Source organism: Galleria mellonella, unplaced genomic scaffold (genome assembly GCF_026898425.1).
Source record: "Galleria mellonella isolate WM207_F2 unplaced genomic scaffold, CSIRO_AGI_GalMel_v1 utg36, whole genome shotgun sequence".
NCBI classification, from domain to species: Eukaryota; Metazoa; Arthropoda; class Insecta; order Lepidoptera; family Pyralidae; genus Galleria; species Galleria mellonella.
Genome location: NW_026442086.1, coordinates 644,618 through 664,643, shown reverse-complemented (window position 1 = coordinate 664,643; position 20,026 = coordinate 644,618). Strand labels below are relative to the sequence as shown.

General features: G+C 34.5%; 1 protein-coding gene across 1 annotated transcript in view; it reads right to left on the bottom strand.

The window, feature by feature from the left end:
- LOC113520763 (atrophin-1-like) overlaps positions 1 to 20,026 on the bottom strand; it is a 72,300-nt gene that overhangs the window by 41,567 nt on the left and 10,707 nt on the right. The window contains exons 3-6 of the mRNA XM_052897383.1: positions 19,897 to 20,019; positions 8,936 to 9,055; positions 8,310 to 8,345; positions 7,297 to 7,323 (exon numbers count right to left, since the gene is read on the bottom strand). Of these exons, the coding sequence (XP_052753343.1) occupies positions 7,297 to 7,323; positions 8,310 to 8,345; positions 8,936 to 9,055; positions 19,897 to 20,019 (306 nt within the window). The remainder of the gene's footprint in view (positions 1 to 7,296; positions 7,324 to 8,309; positions 8,346 to 8,935; positions 9,056 to 19,896; positions 20,020 to 20,026) is intronic.

Sequence of the window (20,026 nt, the reverse complement as noted above, 5' to 3'; positions counted from 1 at the left end):
GCTCTGGCTTCCGTTCTACTCGTTCTGAATGGAATCCACTATAAACTTTACTTTCTGCTGGTTGACTTTTATGGAATGTGCGCAAAAATATTCTAAGATAAAATAAGCTTAATATAACACCTTTTTCAAATGAAAGAGACAACATTATTAATATAATGCGGATAAAAGTAAATAAGTTCACAATCACACATTATATGAACATAAATAACATAAACATGTGTACGAAAAACAATCCCTAATGTTACATAAAGAAGAAGATTGAAAAGGACAAACTGACAAAAGGCGAAAAGATACCCATAATCGTTTATTTCACGTTGTTACATTTCACCACTTCGGTTATAAATAAAAGTGCCGAAGAAAAGCCAGATAAGACGGTAGAGAAATAAGTTTAACCGAACGGGAGAAAGCATTATCATTGGCTGCGAGCGAGGAACAAAAGAAAATGGTGGAGAGCGAGCGTACGAGAGTACTTTATAGGCGCGTAAATATGTTTTATATCCCTCTACTGTCTGTTATACACTGGCGCGCCGCCGGCCCCATCCTCCGACGACACCGCCACCGCCACCACCCGTGCCTGGAGGGTTGCCTCGCTCTCGGAAATGCCGAGCTTTAATAAAACATATATTTTTCCGAGCGAGGAAAATACTGGGGAAACTCGCAATTTGTTCTTTCACTTTATGCTCGTTTACAAGACAAAAGTGGAACATTCTAGGAACATTATGTTAATCATGTAGTTATGTAGTTTATTATAATTTTACTGGTGCTTTATAAAATGTTCTGGTAATATAAATAAAAATAATATACTTTGGTAATAGGTAACATGCAGTATAGTAGATTGTATTGCTTGTTAGGAGGTGCGAGAAGTCATAAACTGTAGTGGGCGGTGTAGGGGTTTGTGTAGTTGATCGCTGTAACTGTGACATTGTAGTACTTAATGGTGTTGCGGTGACCCTTATCTCGCGTGCCACAACGCCGTCGTGGGTGCGGGCGATTTATTGCGGTTCACAGAGGTATGCCACACTCGACCCTCTTGACTTCAACGCTAATTATTACAAGCTCTTAACGCCTATCATAATATTTTATGATGCCTTCTAATGTTTTACTATACTGAATTAGCCGTAATTATGTAATCAAATCGGAACAAATAAAATTATAAAAAGATTTTATTAATACAACGGATCTAAGTATATTCAAATGTAATAGGCGATTTCAATTTATTTTGCAAGCCCTTGTTTTTCTATTTAAAGGAAATGAAAGCAAAAGAACTCATTTCCCAGAAATAAGCCAATACCAAAAGATGATAAAATAGAAGTAGCGATTAAGATAATGTTGAAAACAAATTTATATTCCGATTCCTTGGAGTAGATTAAATTATTTTCTTGTTGCTTCCGAAACGAGTTTGTAAAGAGTCATAAGCGCCGGCAGGGTGAAAAGAGGCTAAGGAGGGATAGCACGTTGCGGAAGGAGACAGAAAGTTCACTGTGCTTTGGCCGACTCTGTGCCATAAAATATTACACCAAACGAAAGAAGCTCTTTCAATTAACCGAGGCAGGTTTGCGTAAGGTAAATCTTTCCAAGAGGCCTCTGCTATTGCAGCTTTGGACGTTTTTTGCAAACGAATTTCTTCCTACTGTTACATTAAATCAGTGAGTCCAGATTGGAAAGTTTATTTTCTTATGTAAAATACCGCAACGTAGTTACAATTTTTAAATGTAGTAGTATTGATCTCTCTATACAGATAGCATAAACAACAATATGAACACCTATGTCTGTCTGTCTGTTTATATTTAGATCTGGTATTTCAATAACTTAGATACGTAGGTACTAAATAAATGCCTTAAGAATGTCAATACTTCATAATGATTCCAATCCATCATACTTAATTTTAAGTTAACAAGCTATTAGAAATAAATTATTCTATTCAAATTAAGCCTGTCTTAAAGTAGTTGTTAAAAACCTTTTAAACTATTTTCTTTTCCTAGGATATAAAATGATTGAATTTAAAAATAGGGGGAAATACGCTCTACGCCAGTAAAGTCTTGTTTCCGTGTAAATTTGTTATTATAACCATCATGACTGAGAAATTAAGATTACAGCTATAACAGATTTCAATTGAAATTACGGAAGTGGTCGTATATAAGAGATTGACCTGATCAGTATTCATGAGTTTATTAATGCGCTCCAAGATCCCGCCGCGTGACTTTGAACGTATATAGATTGTGTGGTAGGGGTGGCCAGGTCGGCGTCCGCTCTAATCGACCAGAAGTGATATGCTACTTGATGAATGATGATGAGCTTTATACACAGTTCCTTTCATTTCACGTTGGTGGAATACGATGTAAACAAAGGTAATTCTATTGCAAAATAATATAAACATTTTATTATGAGAATTTGAAAATCCAAATTTTTGAATGGTGAGGCCATTACAAAAGTATAAATGTCTATTACCATTTTACTACTGACTGTTTGCTGCAACTTTGCTTACTCAGAAATTTTAATAATAATATAATAATTTATGTCGAGAAATTCTTTGTGTAACATGTATGTATCCAGTAAAACAATACAGTACAACCATACAGTTTAATACAGCACAACACACTGTTGTAAAATTAATATAAGTAAGTATAAATATTTTAAATTTCTACATCAAGCTCTTTAATTATGCGTTGATATATCTGTCAGATTCTTAAGAGGTTTTCAATTCACTTGTATTTTTTATAATAATCACAATGATAAAAAAAAGTGTGGATGATTTAAAATTAAAAGCTAGTTACAAATATATTCACGATAAAATAAATTTAATAATAATAGACATTACGAGTTTTAAATGTATAGTAATATCCTTCTTTATATTAAAACTATATTAATAGTTCATAGCATGTATGTCTGAATGCTACTATTATATTAAATTCTACAATAACCTGCTTCTGCAAGCCGCAGTGTACGTAGCAAGACATGTGTTTATCACAAAGAGGATCCCGAATATGGGCAACGGCTATTCCAGCTTGCAATTGCCACTAGCATTAAGTTACGAGCACAGGCCGGTGGGTTGTGGTTGAGATGCACTGTGCAGTTGCAGACTACCGTTACTGCTAAGCTAATAACAGAGTTTGCAATGCCCCGGGAATTTGTAGAGATTCATGCTCCAGCTATTCATAACCTCCGCTGCTCAGCAACAAACAAGGTCAATTTGCAAAAGTAGCAACAATATCGACAAAGCTTTGCTTACGAACGAGGAGAAATTCTCTTTATTCTTGTTGATGTAGGAAAATTATGGATGTTGAATAAATAGGTAGTTGGGCCGATGACAAATATTCATAACAATTAATAATATTGCGACAGACACTGAGTCGCGATTTCTCTTAAAGTTTACAATAATTTTGACTTAAATCTATTAGAAATTTAGTTTACATTGGTTCGTACAAATAATAAAGATTTCGCTGTGATATCTAATTGAAAATTTAAAGATAGGATTAGAGAAACGGCGCCTCAGTATCGACCTCAATGTTATGGAAAAATAAAAAAGGAAAAGAATTATGACGGCAAAGTGACAAAAAAAACCATAAATTTATATAAAACAATGATTTTAAAAATGAACCTAAATAATCCATATTGAGTATTAGAGAAATCACGTTTAAGTTACAGTAGAATAATATAATGGAATGAAGTGATAGTAAAACGTCTCATACCGAGTTAGAAACTTTGAAGTTTAACCATAAACATTTAGTTAATTTGTTTTTGTAAAAAGTCTTAATGCCTTTATAATTAAATATAGTAATAATATGTAAATACATTAATAATACATTAAAGCTTATATACGTTTGAATGTCTGAAGAGCTATAAAGTCTCTTAATACGCCATTTACCACAAATGTTTGGTTGTGGCAGGTGAAATCAATGTGAAACACTGCAGGTTGACGTTGTCAGGAGAGGCGCTACAGAAGCGTCTACGTAATTAGCCAAAAGCGACAGGATTTGCATATCAAAGTGGAGGCATAATTGAACCCCGAGTGCAAATAGCCAAAGTGGAATGGGATCGAGTTAGTGGCGCTCTCTGGCAGACTGTAGCGAGCATTATCTACCGCCGTCGGCAGCTCGCTTTCATGTCCGCCCTCGCTCTCGCTAGTGACACGCCTTGAGCGATTCGCTCCATGCCGCCAACCTCTCCTGGGATAATTTAATTAATCGACTACGGCACAACAGGAGCAGACTGAGAATGATTTCCTCCTCAGATATCCATTTAACGGCATTATTGTGCCACTCGACTTCTAATTCGATTATGTTTAACATTAGGGATAGATGTTCCAAACATCTATTAATTAATTATATTACAACTACAATTATTACGTAATGTTGTACTAAGTGAAAAGTATATTTTACGCAGTACAAAGCAAAGTGTATTTTGCAAATTAAAGATGTTAAACAAAAGAGTAAACATTTTATGAAATAGTGAATATAAAGAAAATTGGTAATTTAAATTTATGTATAATATGTATCAAAGTAGTTATATACAAATCCATTTTATTCATTCTTAAATATACTTTAGATCAAAGACATGAAAATAGGAAACGATTACAAAATCAAATTACATATATATGAAAAGCTGCGAAGTCTGAACGTAAAATTCCTTTTCATATTAAGGGATGGATTGCTTAATAAAATACTTTCATACTTAAACGTTCTCGACGGGGGAAATTGAGATAGAGGGTGGGGTGTTTCGGACGGAGCGACTCGGCAGCGAAGCGGCCAGATAATTAGATTAAGGGGAACGTGGACGAGCTCGGGTTGCGGCCGCTTCCGAACAATGCTATCAGTCTTTAAAGCTTACGGATTTGCAGAACTGCCGCCGCTGATTAGGTACATTAGAGTTTTCCGATCTAGGATTTGTTTTTTATTTACACTCTATTTTAAATGCATAAATTTAACTTGTTCAATATATGGTTATTAAAAATACAAGACAAATGTAGATGGTGCTCGGTATAGAAATTTTTTGTACAGATAGTGACGCTTTAAAATTTTACATTCTATAAGTCTACTTAAATAAAGCTTATTCTGAGTACATTAAAACAACCTAATTTACATCGTCCATTTCTAGACATTGGTCTTTCTTATATTCCTTACAAAACAATTCAGACCGACGCTCATATATTGTTTCTTTAATATTTTTAGGCAGTAATTATAAAAGAACAAAGGTTCTTGAGTGGCGACCACATACAAGTAAACGCAGTGTAGGACGACCCCATACTAGATGGAGTGACGACCTGGAATGCATTGCAGGGAGTCGGTGGATGCAGGTGGTTCAGGACCGTTCTTTATGGCAGTCTATGGGGAAGGTTTATGTCTAGCAGTGCATGAACAATGGCTGAATAGATGATGATGATGATATCAGGTGATAATTATGAAAGAATAAAAGCATATTTGGCTTTTAAGCACGAAATTGTACTATATTCTCTGTTTGAGTTGCACTTATAAATGAAAATAATTGCATTTATTTAATAAATTATATTTAATTAATGCTGGTGCTGCTACCAACGTCAGAGGCGGTGTAATGTATTTCATTACGGGCACTTTCAGACTGCGCCAATCTAGTAATTACGGAATAGACCGTCGCGTAATCAGCGCCCTTTGCACTATACGAGGTCTGTCCGGAAAGTTCGTATAAAAGTGTTCTGGAATGCGAGAAAGAGGAGTGGGGAGGCCAGGTAAGCGCAGGACCCCTTCCTTATGCGGTGCGATTACATCTTAACGAAACCCCGTCGGCAATGCTGGTGCTGTTACCAACGTCAGAGGCGGTGTAATGTATTTCATTACGGGCACTTTCAGACTGCGCCAATCTAGTAATTACGGAATAGACCGTCGCGTAATCAGCGCCCTTTGCACTATATAGAGGAGAGCGCTCTAAATTCAAACTCTGCATTTGACTCACATTTCATCACAACCTGTTGACGAGTTAGTAAAGCCCCTAAAGGGAGTGCAGTCCGAGTACAAAGCGAGCAGCGTTGTTCCTTCTAACTACATAATACATTTGCGCGAGTATTCATGCAGCTGTAAGAAAGTTTTACCTACGTTCACTTTTAAATTAGTACGAGTAGTAATTACACCTGCCTCACGTGCCGGTCCGCGTAGTTTTACTTAATACGTGATAACAATATGACTAAACGTAACAAATATTCAGAATTTAATCTTAAAGATGACTGGCCTAATTTTCGCGCAAAACAATGTACATACATTGTTGTTCTTATAATTTTATTATTGATATCGATTATGTTCAGGATTATTTCATTCTTCTTTAGGGTTCTCAAGGTTGACTGGAAGAAATCCCTTCAAGGGTTAATATGTACATTTTCATTATAATCGATAACTATATTAAAAGTTAAAGTACAAAAGTGTATCTTTTTTTATTTTTAATAATAAGAAAAAGGTTTGGTGGTAAAATATTATCAATAATATAAAATAATTTTTTTTTGCAACAATTAATTGATTAAAGAATAGTAAAAGGAATTTAGTTTGCTGGTGAAAAAACTAAAACAATTTTAATACGTAATTGATATAATTACAGCAAGGTGGGGAGCGTGAAATGTAGAAGGGTGTAGTGTGATTAAACAATTTGTAAACAGGTGCAGGGGACATCTCACCCCGCGAGATTAATCACTCGCAAGCGAGTCCAACGGCTAATAAACCGGGAACGAACAACTTTGCCACTTACATTACACGGATATTTATTTCCAACGCTCTGTTTCAACTTTTCCAACTCTCAGAAAGCCGAAGTTGGAGACTGGTTTAATTAATTTACTACATTCGTGAGTATTGCTATAATAGCATGGATGTGTAATGTTTCTTGATATTAGCTTCTTGAAAAGTTTAATTTATCTTAGAATATAAAATTATATATATTACAAAACTATGGCTGTATAGTAGTAGATAGTGTATAAACTGTACAAGAGGTTACCCTCTTGTTTTAGCCAACGTTTAATCTGATCGTCGCATCGAAACAAATATTATTATATAAAAGTTTATGGAATGGTGACGTCTACAATATTGGTTATGTTTTCAGATGTTGATTCAATACTTTTTTCAAAACGAAACAATTGCTACTTTGAAATTTTTAACTACTCTGTACCAAATTAATAAAATTAAATATATACAATGAATTTATGCACCGTACCTAAAATATCTTTTTACTGAACCGAATGAAAAGCTTTTTATTACATTTTGATGGAGTAAAAAGAGAAAAATAATAATATTGCGATTGAGAATTCTTAAAATTTAATTTTAGTAAATACTTAAAAGTACTTGCCTTATCGTCGTCGCCTTCACTATCACACTGCAAAAAGAGAAAGTTTTATATTAAAAAATTGCAGATTGGTATGAGGATTTATAAATTTTACACGCAAAAACACATGCGAATATTTGAAAATTTACAATAGACGCATGCGTGAACAGAAAATCAACAGTTATTTAGGCAGTGATAGTGTATATAAATATTTAAGAATATTAAAACTAACACCAATGAATGCATTTCCCACACCTATGTTGAAGCAAAGCGAAAATCATGGTTAAGAGATAAAAAGAAAAAAAAAAATCTGCAGTTATAATAGCTAAATAAATAATGACATTGATGACTGCTTTACTTCTAACAGGATAATGCAATTAATATACATATTTGCACCTTTTGTTACACAGCCGATGGTACCGGTCACTTTATGAATTGCCGTGCAATAATTTTTTTATGATCAATTAAATTAATGTAAATAAATTACTATTTAAACAAAGATGATTACACACATAAATGTCGACTTACGTAAACACAATTTCATTATGGAAATATCATTTCGATTTCAAGCATAGAAAAATTCCAATTCATATGGGAGAAGAAGCCTATCATCGTATCATAAATCGACGAATACGTTACGTGATATTTACGAGGTAAGTTCGCGCCAAGGGAAACAACAAGGGATCAGGCTGAGATATTACAATTTCAAATAAATACAGAACATGAAGTATTCAGGGCGGGCGCAGGTAATGTTATGTAGTACGGAGCGGCACCGCCTCGACAAATCTCGTGATTTAGCTGCGATACGCGCCGAATATCGAACAGGGACTATGTGTGTTGCGTGATCGGAGTAAATTTGCACACGGTAATCGAAAATTATGGCTATTACGTGTTACGTAACTTTTCTGATACTGGATTTGGAGTGCCCACTAACAAGTTAATAAATATAAAATCAATATAGTTTAGGGTTATTATCCTATTGGGAGCATGCCAGAAAGAAACATAAACTAGACAAGGACAACAATGAGTGTACTTACGATATAGCCTTTTCCGGAACTACAGCGGCTACTGGCCTGTAGGCAGGAGAGAGAAAGCGAACATATGAGTGGACTGGAATGACTAGGGGAAGTGAGGTCTATCCCGTCTCGCCCTCGACTAAGTCGCTCTATCGTGCCATTTGTTGTTGACAGATGAGTTAAATATGTGTGGGATTTCTACCCCTTTTTCAAATTATATAGTGATTGAACAATTCAAATAAATGTAAACATACCAAAGGTGGCATCTTTTATAAATCATTTAATAATATTATTGATGAATTCAGGTATAGTTGTGGGAGAGACGAGAGAAAATAATTGCAACGAAACAGAAGACAACGAATGTGTGAACACATGTTGGTATTACAATCTAACAATCAGTACAAACACGACATTAAAAAGGTTTATTCATGCATTTTTGGAAATCAACCCCAGATTGAATATTAATTTGAAACGATAGTAGATTCACCTAATCACTGCAATGTTGATAGTCTGCTTATTAGTGAGCAGTAATAACAACTAGTAATATATAGTAATAATCACGTTGAGAAAAAACAGGTTGGTAAATATAGCAAAGACTATATGATATTAAGGGGTGATGTGGGATGTAGTAGTATAATAATACTTACGTCACTAAGACGGTCGCGCGAGGAGTCAGGATCGCGTGGTGCGACTGAACTACCCGTGAGCCGTTCTGATGCCCGGCCACTATCATCCGACGTACCAGCGTCTTGAAGCAGCGTAATGCCCTACAAAATATACATAATGTGGTATTTTCATTCGTAGTGAAACGTAATGAAACAATACTTGCTAATATTTCACAGTATTTTGACATCAGAATAAATTTCTGCAAAGAACTGAACGAATAAGAGAGGCTATGTTTAAAGAGTTTGTAGACTGAGCAAATAATAACCGAGAAACAAAATTTCCCAATAGACTTAAGCTGTAATATTAAGCTGATATGAGCTGGGAACTCATGTACTGATACTTTAAGAGTTCAATTCTATTGCGAAGGGGAGCAGAGAGGGAAAGATTTTTATACCTATAAGCTCACAAAATTGAGCGGTAACTAGGATATAAGAAAACTTGATAAGACGGGAGAATAAGGGCGCAGCGGGATGAGAAGAGCCAACCCATAACGTGCCCGGGGCCCGACAATAAAAAGAGTTTTCCATTTATCACATTTCGCGTCTATTTTACGGTAGGGTTCGAAAGGCGTGCGCTCAAGCGGGGAAAGCGGCTGATGCTCAGCGACTAGCGTTCCCCGGTACCGGCAAAAGAAAATAAAACGAGTATAACTTCTCTGTAAATGGATAACTCCCCGACCGCCCTCGCTCAATGAACTTCCACGTTATTATTACTTGAAGAAGTTCGCGTCCAATTTGATTTGCCATTCATTTTTATGGATGATAAAAATGAATAATATGACTGCGTTGTAACTTTATTAGAATAAGTTTAATAATTCTATGATCGTGTATAATAAATCCTAATGGTTATTGATTTTAATTATGCATAATTTAAATTTTTACACGAGTGCTAACGTCTCTTTGATATTTTTATGATCGTAATGGGAAATAAATACAGACAAATATGGCTGCTAGAAATGAAACTATAGGTAATATAAGTTGGTAAATTCACATTGAAATACAAAACGGTTAAAGGTTTGCGATTGGAATTCCGGTTGAATCTCTCACAACTATACGAGTGTAGAGGCCATTACTCGCGGCCGGTTTAGGTCTATATAAATGGTGTCGGTTCCGGGAGTGGTCGTCGACCGGAACTAAATCTCAAAAAGCGCTGCATCCGCGTACGTTGTAAATTGATCATGCCAATATTGAAATGTTTCCAATCGAAATAAATAGATCCTACTTGTTGTGAAATATGAAAACATTTTTACAGTAAAAATGGATAACAAAAATTCGCATATAAATAAAAAACGTTGTGTTAAGTGTTGTAACTCTTAAAAATCTTATAAAACTTGAACTGACTTGGATTGTATGAGTATCTCTCTAGACACAACAAAAAGATATACGGGCACGATTATGCCCCCAATTCTAATAAAAGGAATTGCTTTCCGGCCCTTTACATAGATAAACGAGTCGAGTAGAGTTGCAGATATCAATTTAACCGTGGTGCCAAGTCGCGCAAGATCCCTTTAATCCTAAACGGGTATGTCGGCGGAGATGTAACGCAGGATGTTACCACATAATTACTATCCCTCATTACAGTTCTCCTCAATTATAATGGACTTTCGTATGACTCTTGCTAATGAACTTTGTTGATCCCACTGACCGTAGTTTAATATAACACTATTGTTGTGAAGACATTGTGCTGCAAATTATCGCACCTATAAATTACTAAAATTTCTTTTAGTGTCATGTCAGATACATCTGAGTCCTCAGCATCATGGAGTGTACTATGATGTGCCGGTGTCAGATTGGAAGTCCCCGACTTGGATTGATAATTTTTTTTTTTTGTAATAAATTAAAGTAATTCAGTTAATAGAATATTTTACGTTAGTCTCTTAAAATAAAACAATAATATTTCATAACATTAAAAATCTGGTTTACTGGTTACTCAATATACTCCTCCAGTTAATTATTATTTAGTAATTGCAATAAATGATGTAATTCAAACTTTTATTCCAATTGGAAGCTACATATTTCTAATATAAAAGTTTGTTGCCTTTGTCTTGTCATTATAAAATTTTATGTGAAGTATAGACAATAATAAGTTGTGATAATGTAATCCCTACAACTAACTCGTTTCTTCATGACAATGGCGTTGGATCGTTTTGTGGAGAGGTGGCCGGCGGTGGCGGGAGGTGGTCGTGCCCGACCGGCGACACAACCGCTAATTGAAACAACGACCGCGGCCGAACATTACTTATTCATGAGATGTCCATATGGCGGTGAAACGTGACCAACGAGATAAATCATTCAATTACATTTTTCATGAAGGAATACAAGTACAGTACAGTCGTGCATTTATTTCTTCAAGATACTTGATGTCAATATCACTTTATGGGCAAATAAAATTAACATATTGTAATGAAACCTCTCGAGTGTCAAATAATTTCGCTATTATGACTGTTGGCCAGTTAATCCGGTTGTTTACGTAGCGGATTCAGCGTTTCTACAGCTTATTTATTTACAACCGGCAATAAATCTCATTCGTACAAGATAAGTGGCGTAATCTTGGCGATTATTTATCAGTATCGTTAAGGCGGAGTTGTAAATCGGTGCAATGAGAAGGCGGTTGCAAGGTGCCCGAGTTTGGTGTCGTTAAATGGTGCGTTGTATAATTTATTTATGTCGTAGCACGTTTCTTCCTTGTAAGTTGTCGGTGATGTTAATATTTTGTTCTAATTACTGCGAACTGGATAACCAGTATTAAAAGAGCAAAATGTACTTAGAACAAGTACTCGTATGTGTTTTCATAGATATACCTATATCATCAATTACAGTGGTAGGTAATATTTCATTTATTTTAGAAAATATCGACTTCAAATATAATAACAGTAAGATGGGACCTACAACTTGGAAACAAAACTTTTACAATAAAAACAGCAATAATTAAAATGGTTCAGAATTGCCGAAGATGTCACACAACATCTAATATACATAATAAACTATTCCTTTTTGAAGTCGGCTGAAAGTAATAGCTCAATTTGAAATGAGAATACTACAATGAAATCGGCATTGGCATAGGTAGCATGCACAAAGACAGGATTTTAAATAATACGAGTGCATGTGAGGCGTGCTCCTGTAAGCCGAGCGCGTGCCTTCACAGCGGATCAATCAGATCTGACGTCGACATCAAGCGGCGTTAGCTCGCGGCATTTCCAAATGGAATTTCGATACAGGCCGCTCTCCGATTAATATGGTGCGGAGACCGATCAAATGGAATCGTAATTCAATTAACATTTCCACGATATTGTAGTATCGATTACGTAGCGTTTATAAATTCATTTAAGAGTTGCCTTTTTTATCCGATCGTAAAACGGTGTTTTTAAGGTACTTCCAAAAAAGGGATTTCAATTCGTTCGTATCTTTCGTGGATATGTTTTGCGATATGTTCGCATAGTCAATTTAGAATTAATTTTGATAGTTATTTTAGTAATAAATAATAATGAAAAGGGTTTATTCCAGTATTGATTCCGTTTAAATTTTATGAAGAACTTTTTTCCTTTGATCAAAAAATCGCCTGTTGCGAAGCAAAATTTACTCATAGACACAACTCCGTACAATTTTTTTTTCTATTTAATATGTATCAGAAACTTTTTAATTTCCTTTTAATTTGATACAAAATTATACCATTTGCAGCTTTGATGGATTTTAATAAATGGGGTGAGAGTATATGTTTAAAGACGATAGCATAAAACAATTTGGGCGTCATAATACTTTTCATATTTTTTTGGTATTTTTGTCACAGGTCCTCTTGTTATTTCAGAAATCTCTGACAGATATTTAATGATAAGCGATGAAAATATCTCTATAGTCAATTAATAATAATCAGTAGACTGTAAATTTTAAAACAATAATATTGAATTACAGAAGAGTGTAAAATATTTTGTATTTACAATAAGCAAGGCGCTTAAGCACAACCATATTTAACGGTGTCAGATTGTCACTGTCATGATTTTGCATGCAGTCTGCATAGTTATTGCTTCTCGTACAATACGTGAAGTAAATAATGAGTTAATGATATTAAAGAAGAACCTTCTAGAATACATTATAAGGGACATTGTAGTTATACCTAGTTACAGTTACATTAAATTTAGTTTTCTGTTATCCAGTCATACAAATATTATAAGAGAAGTATATCTATACTTATGTATTTAAAGTTTATTGTCCTATCAACAAATCTACTTCTTTTGGGAGTGTAAAATAAATGGTTACTAATAAAGTTTTAAGGCAAGTCGAGAACCCTTTACTTGGTAAACAAGACTGTGGTATAGTGAGTATAAAAGAAATCCGGGGAAATGAGATATGTCCCTATTGGAGATATACTATGATAAGAACAAAAGTTTTATGTTCTACATTTCAACTCATATCCTTTGAATCACATTATACGAACACTGCTGCTATAACACTAAACTTTATTACATTGTATTGGTTGCTCAGCTCGAACATACGATATGAATTTTATAAGAAAATACGCAAATAATATTTCGTGCAATATGAATGTTAGAATATCAAAGTTCTAACCAGATAATTTTACTTGACACATAGAACATACGTATATTTTAAGTATTCACAACATAAAATAACTACATAAAATAACGATAATGGAATTATAATATAAAGATAATTTTACTGGCAACTAAGTAAGTGTAACTAAGTAAGACAAAAGCTACTTTAGATTTCTCTCTTTAAATGCTTTACTATTTTTTTTTGTAACAAGTAACGCCATCTAGCATGGACAGAATGCACTATTTAATTTATTCACATCACATCGACAAGAGATTGCAGTGAAAAAGGTGTCGAGTTGATATATAAGTTTTAGTAAGAGTGTCCTCGATATAATATTTAATGAATTTAATATACCATACCACATCTTATTTTTAATGTCAGGATCAAACATGTATTTCTTTTTTTATATAGTATTACAAGTACAGTTATAGTTCTATATAGAAACTGATAATCGATAATAAGTAACAAATATTGTATTCCAAAATCTTGAAATGGTGACAAAAAACAAGATAAAAATCTACTAGAAAATTTTTTTTAGTCAAAGAATTTAAAGATAAAGTCAGCGAAGAAGTAAATATATAAAATAAGTAAACTGCAATATCAGTCGGAAGATAGGAATAAAAATACTACGGTGTCGGGACTTGTGGCTGTTCGCCAGCTTTCCAAAGACAAACACAATAAGGGCCGCTACTGTCAAACCCAACCCAATTGTTTACCACCAACAATTTTATGTATTGTCATGTAAACATGAATATATAGACATTTATGAACAGTTTGTTACCGTTTACAATTTTAGGTAGACACATAAACAGTAGACAATTAATCTGAGAACAAGAGTAGTCTATTTTATGGGAAGCATAAATAATGAAGTTCGAAAAAGCATCTATGAGCGATGACTTGTAATATTTTATAAGCACTGTGTCTAACAGAAAATGAATTAAAATTATAGTAACATTTAGCATTCTCTGGTTTCTATTAAATTTACTAGCTTTATAGTAGACGAGGGTGTAACTTAATGATCGCGTACGGCGCACCGGGAGACTATATTCTATTTGATGGCAAATTGAATCTGCGAAGAGCTATTAGCCGACACCACAGCGGCGTGGGGGCTCCCAGCACGTGCCAAACGACCGTGCTTATTCCTTACTAGACGTTGTTTAAGCAGAAATATAGTCGGCAAAATGCAAGAAATCCAAAACAAGTTGGCAACAAATAAAAGTAAACGCAACCGCATATTGCCTTAGCTACACAACGCTCCTCGATGCACGCCCCATGAGGCAAATTTATTAACCGCCTTTCCTATTAACATGAAGCTATAATTTGCAATTTACAGACTTGCTTTCTCGATATAGCTGATGTTAAAATAAAAATAAATATTTATCTACAACTAAAACTTTGTATTGCCTTTAAAATTCTAAACGTAAAAGAGAATCAGGTGATATTTTGTTTAAAAATAATAGGAGTCGATAAAACAAAAGTTTACTGTTGGAATGGTGAAAGTAAATAGTATACATATGAGTACTTATGTTAGATGGTTCGATATTGAAGTCAGCATAATTTATTCTTTCGTCGTCGGAGTAAGATTTTCCGCTTTATTCGAGCAGCAGTACGAGCGGCGGGAGGCAAATTGGATGGGATTGCGACATATCTTGGCTGGCGGCGGCGAACTGTCGAAATGCACGGGGGAACACAGAGGGTAAACTGCTCGCATTCCGCCTAGAGTGCTCTTTTGCATCGGAAAAGATGTGAACCTATTTAAAGTTGAAACGTACACTTTAGTGAAAACAGAACTATTCAACTGAGTAATTCTGCTTTTGAAAAAGAGCAAATGACAGTCGTCTTCTATCATTTTATTGGATATATAGGGGAGAGTGGGGGAATTGAGAACGGCGGGTAATTGGGAACAGCTAGGTAAATAATACTTCCCCCCACTTTACACCGTCCCGCGCTTATTCAACAGACGCATCCAGCGCCCCTAAGTGTACATAGTAAGAGTGAAAGGCCACATGTACCCTGTCACGGTAAGTCGAACAATGTTTTTTGCATTTCTTTTATAATTTTTGTCGTGTCTTATAATAGGTGTAACTATCATATTTTTGAATTCAAAGGCACCATATTTTGTTATTATCATGCATGTACTATCTGCTTCCAAACCCTACGTGATTGAAGGTTATCAAAAATACTATTGAGGATGGCGGCCATTTTGATATATATTGACTACTTTGGGCAATTGGGAATGGCATCAGGCGGGTAATAACGTTTTCAATGACCTCTCGCGTTCTCAGTTTACCCCTAGTGCTGCTGGTTAATTATGTAAAAATGTTTTAACTTTAAAAATTGTTTTAGATGTCTCGAAACTATATACGAAAGATTGAATCGAAATACAAAATTGAAGATCTTCGCCATGCAGTTGAAGATGTTAGAAATAAGAAGCTCACATTAGGCCAAGCTGCTACCAAATATTCAATACCAAAATCAACATTATTCAAACAATTAAAACAAAACAAAGTCAAGACACTAAAAAAAGGTCGATCTGCTGTATTTAATAGAGAACAAGAAGACCAGCTAGAAAAATATATAATAAGACTTTTTATGGAATAACACCAAGTTCATTACGTAGAATTGCTTTTCGATTTGCTGAAGCTAATAAGCTGAAACACAATTTTAACAAAGAAACCCAGCTGGCAGGGAAAGACTGGTACTATGGCTTCATATCTCGACATCCTTCCATCAGTTTACGGATACCAGAAGCTACTTCACTTAATAGAATAACGGCTTTTAACGTCACCGAAGTGAATCTGTTTTTTGATCAACTAAAAATTATCCAAACAAAACACAATGTAATGTAAAATGTAAACTGTGCCTCTTGCCGAAATCATTAATGTGCCTATCATTCCTAAAACAAGAACCACTTCTGTGCAACAGAATAAGAGACATTCTCAAATTTTATCCAGCTCACCGATAAAAATTGAACTTGAGGGAAAGCAGAAAAAACAAAATGAGAGAAAAGCCAAAAAAGAAAAAGTTCCGAATAAAACACTAAAAAAGAACATTAAGACCATAAAAAAAAATCCAAGACAATCCAATCCAAAAATCAAGGGTAAAGGAGGGAAAAATTTAAAAAAGGAAAATAAGTTAGAAGAAGAGTTTTATTGTATAATGTGCAACGAAAAATATGAATCTCCGCCGACAGAGGATTGGATTATGTGCGTCATCTGTAAACTCTGGGCACATGAAAAATGTACTGCTGGCGAGACTAGTCTAGGGTACGTGTGTGATATGTGCCAACCAAAAAAACTATAGTTTATTATAAAGATTTAATTGTGTCGTTTCTAATTACCCCATACCTTTCCCATTTACCCCTCGGGATGATCTCAAATAGGGTATCGGGTAAAAAGAAACGACAACGTTTTTTGTTTTCGTTAAAATTTCTAATGAAACGTTGATTCTTGAGAGTTTTTCTGTAACTGATAAGTAGATAGATAAGTAAAGTTTATATTCTAATAAAAGTTGCTATATCTAAGACTTTTTTCTATTATTTTTGGACGTTGGAAGTTAAGTGTTCCCAATTCCCCCACTTTCCCCTACATAATTAAAAAACGATTAACAATAATTATATATATATATATACATACTAATAACTATTAATATACCTTAATATACGTGTTACTAATATTTAATAATATAGTATAAAAATATATACGTAAATAATAACGTTCAGGGGTTTAAATTATAACGAGATGACATTGAGTTAAAAATATAAATGTTGGAGGTTGTGGAATGGCGGACGGCGGCGGTACGTTAACCAAATAAAGCTTTCATGTGGGGCAATATTGAGCTTTAAGCCCGTCGCCACGTCAGGCCATCACCGCTCCGGACGGACCGACTCGTTTAATAATTTCACAACGAGAATTGCCGTGATAATCTTTCACAAATTTCTACGCAAATATTTTTTTCGCAGTGTGGCATTTTATACGTAACATTATTTCGTAAGGATAATTGATTAGAGAAAATAATTATGTTTGGTAATATCATTGTATTTTGTAGTTTATTATTTTTTTTATGATTACAGTAATTTTCATAACACCAACTGTGTCGTTATAAAAACATAACAAAGCGCCTAAAGTCCACTAAATCATTAAGGGAATTCCACAGTGTAAGCTTTAGATTTGTTTAAATAAAAGATTGGATAACTTTTGTTCGTCGTTGTTCAATAGCGGTTAATGGTTTGGTAAACTGTGGAAGATAAGTAAACAAAGTGAGCATTTCATGCGTGTTGGTTTAACAGCCAGCTCGGAGATGAGGCGAAGCGCGTTGACAAGCCGAGTGGCAGTTTGCATACGTTTTATGCGAGAAAGCGGAGCCCGGAAGACACAAGCTGATGGCTTACGGATTTAGATTCGCTGCATTTAGATGTGTGAGATCACCGAGCGCATTAACGTTTAATGCAAGACGAACAAACAAGTTTTCAGTTTTTTATTTTACTATTCTAATGGTGACTGAAATGTACATAATAATCTTTAGTAATATTATAAAAGTGAAATTGTTTGTTTCTTATCTCTTTATGCTTTAAGGCTCAAAGAATCGTCATGAAGTTTGAAATACGTACAAAGCTGGCTTTACGTATTTAATATATATTTGACGAAGAACATAGGTTAGTTTTAATCTCGTTTAATGTATATATCTCCGTCACGGACGATGTCACGGGTAAAAGTTAGTATAATAATATATTACGTAGTGTAACCCTTATTGAGAGCATTGCCAATTGCTACTGTTGTGACGAATCTCGAATTGCCTAAATTTCTATTTCTAATTTGTTTTTATATACATTCAAAAGAATATCAAACTAAACATATTTATGACGTCATACAGTGATTAATAAAGGCCATAAATACGAGTTTATTAAGGTTATAAGATCCTTGATAACGGTTTGAACGATCTATTAAAATTACGGGTCCAGTTTATAATATACTCGCAAATACCTGTAATTTAGTTTTTTTTTGTAAGGGTATTTAAACTCGCGTGAGATTATTTCTTATTTCTCAACCTCCACATCATTTTCATCATTTTTTTAGTTTAATAGGACTCGTATAACATGAGATATCAGGTGTACTTGAAATTGAGTTAAACTGTATAATATTTAATACGTATTAAAATGATATTAAACAAGTACATTTATCTGTGTAGAAAAAAATATGTAAATGTATATCGATGAACAACGAAAAGTTTTGGAGATATATACTAAATTGTAGCTAGACGATATCTGTACAAGGAAGATATTTAAGAAAAAATATATGAGGGGTCTTAATAAGAACAATCGAAGCCAAAACAACAATTTTTAGAAATTTTGTCTGCCTGTCTGGATGTTTGCCGGCATCACGCAAAAACGACTGCTCCAAATTGGATGCAGTTTACAGTCGTGTTCCTAAAGGTCTTAATTTAAATCTGGTACATGCTTTGTTTTAATACGCCAAGTGGTTAAATTTAATTGGTTTACCTACTTTACCTACTACCTAAATCTCTGCGTACGAATTAGCAGGCGAGACGCTTGTTAAAAATATTTGAATATAGTACACGGAATCGCATTTTCATAATTAGGTTTGTCTTCGCAACAAGTAGTTTTTTGAAGCTATAATCATCACAAAATGGTAGTAAACTTTATCGACCGTAAAAAGAATTTATAAAACCGTTTTCAACTTGACTAAGTAATCGTATAACAATAGGCACAGAGAAAGAAAATATATTTGAATTGAGAACCTCCTTTTTTTGGAAGTTGCATTAGAAATCCAATGAAATATTATGAACTAGCGGTCCGTCCCGGCTTCGCACGTGTAGACATTTTTATATTTTAAAAACTGGCCAATAAGGCTGCACACGTGACGGAAGCTTAAAAATATAGTAATTTCTCCCGTTTTCCCAACATTTCCCTTCACTGCTCTGCTCCTATTGATCGTAGCGTGATGAAAAGTATACTATAACTTGCCCAGGAGTATGAAGAATAATTGCCTCAAGTTTCGTTAAAATCCATCGATTTGTTTTTGTTTCTATAACGAACATACAGACAGACAGACAAAAATTTTACTGATTGCATTTTTGGCATCAGTATCGATTACTAATCACCCCCTGATAGTTATTTTGGAAATATATTTCATGTACAGAATTTACCTCTCTACAGATTTATTACAAGTATAGATACGACGTACCACCGAACATAAGTATTGTAATATGGATTTTGATATATCTCTAGTTTTTTTCACCAAGAGGACGTAACAGATTAGAAAATTCCACATCTTCAGTGATTTCCTGATATCCCAAAGTATGGGACGAGATTTTCAGTATTCAGTTTTACCTGCGACATATAGTTAGATAAAACAACATTCAAAGAGTCGACTTACATGAGAGTTGACATTGTTGGGCGGGTGGTTGCGCGGTGTGTCAGTCGCTAACGCTGCCAAAGGCAGCCGCGGCTTTGTTGACAGCGCATTAGTGCGTGGCGAAGAAGCACATTTTACAGCAGCCTGTTAA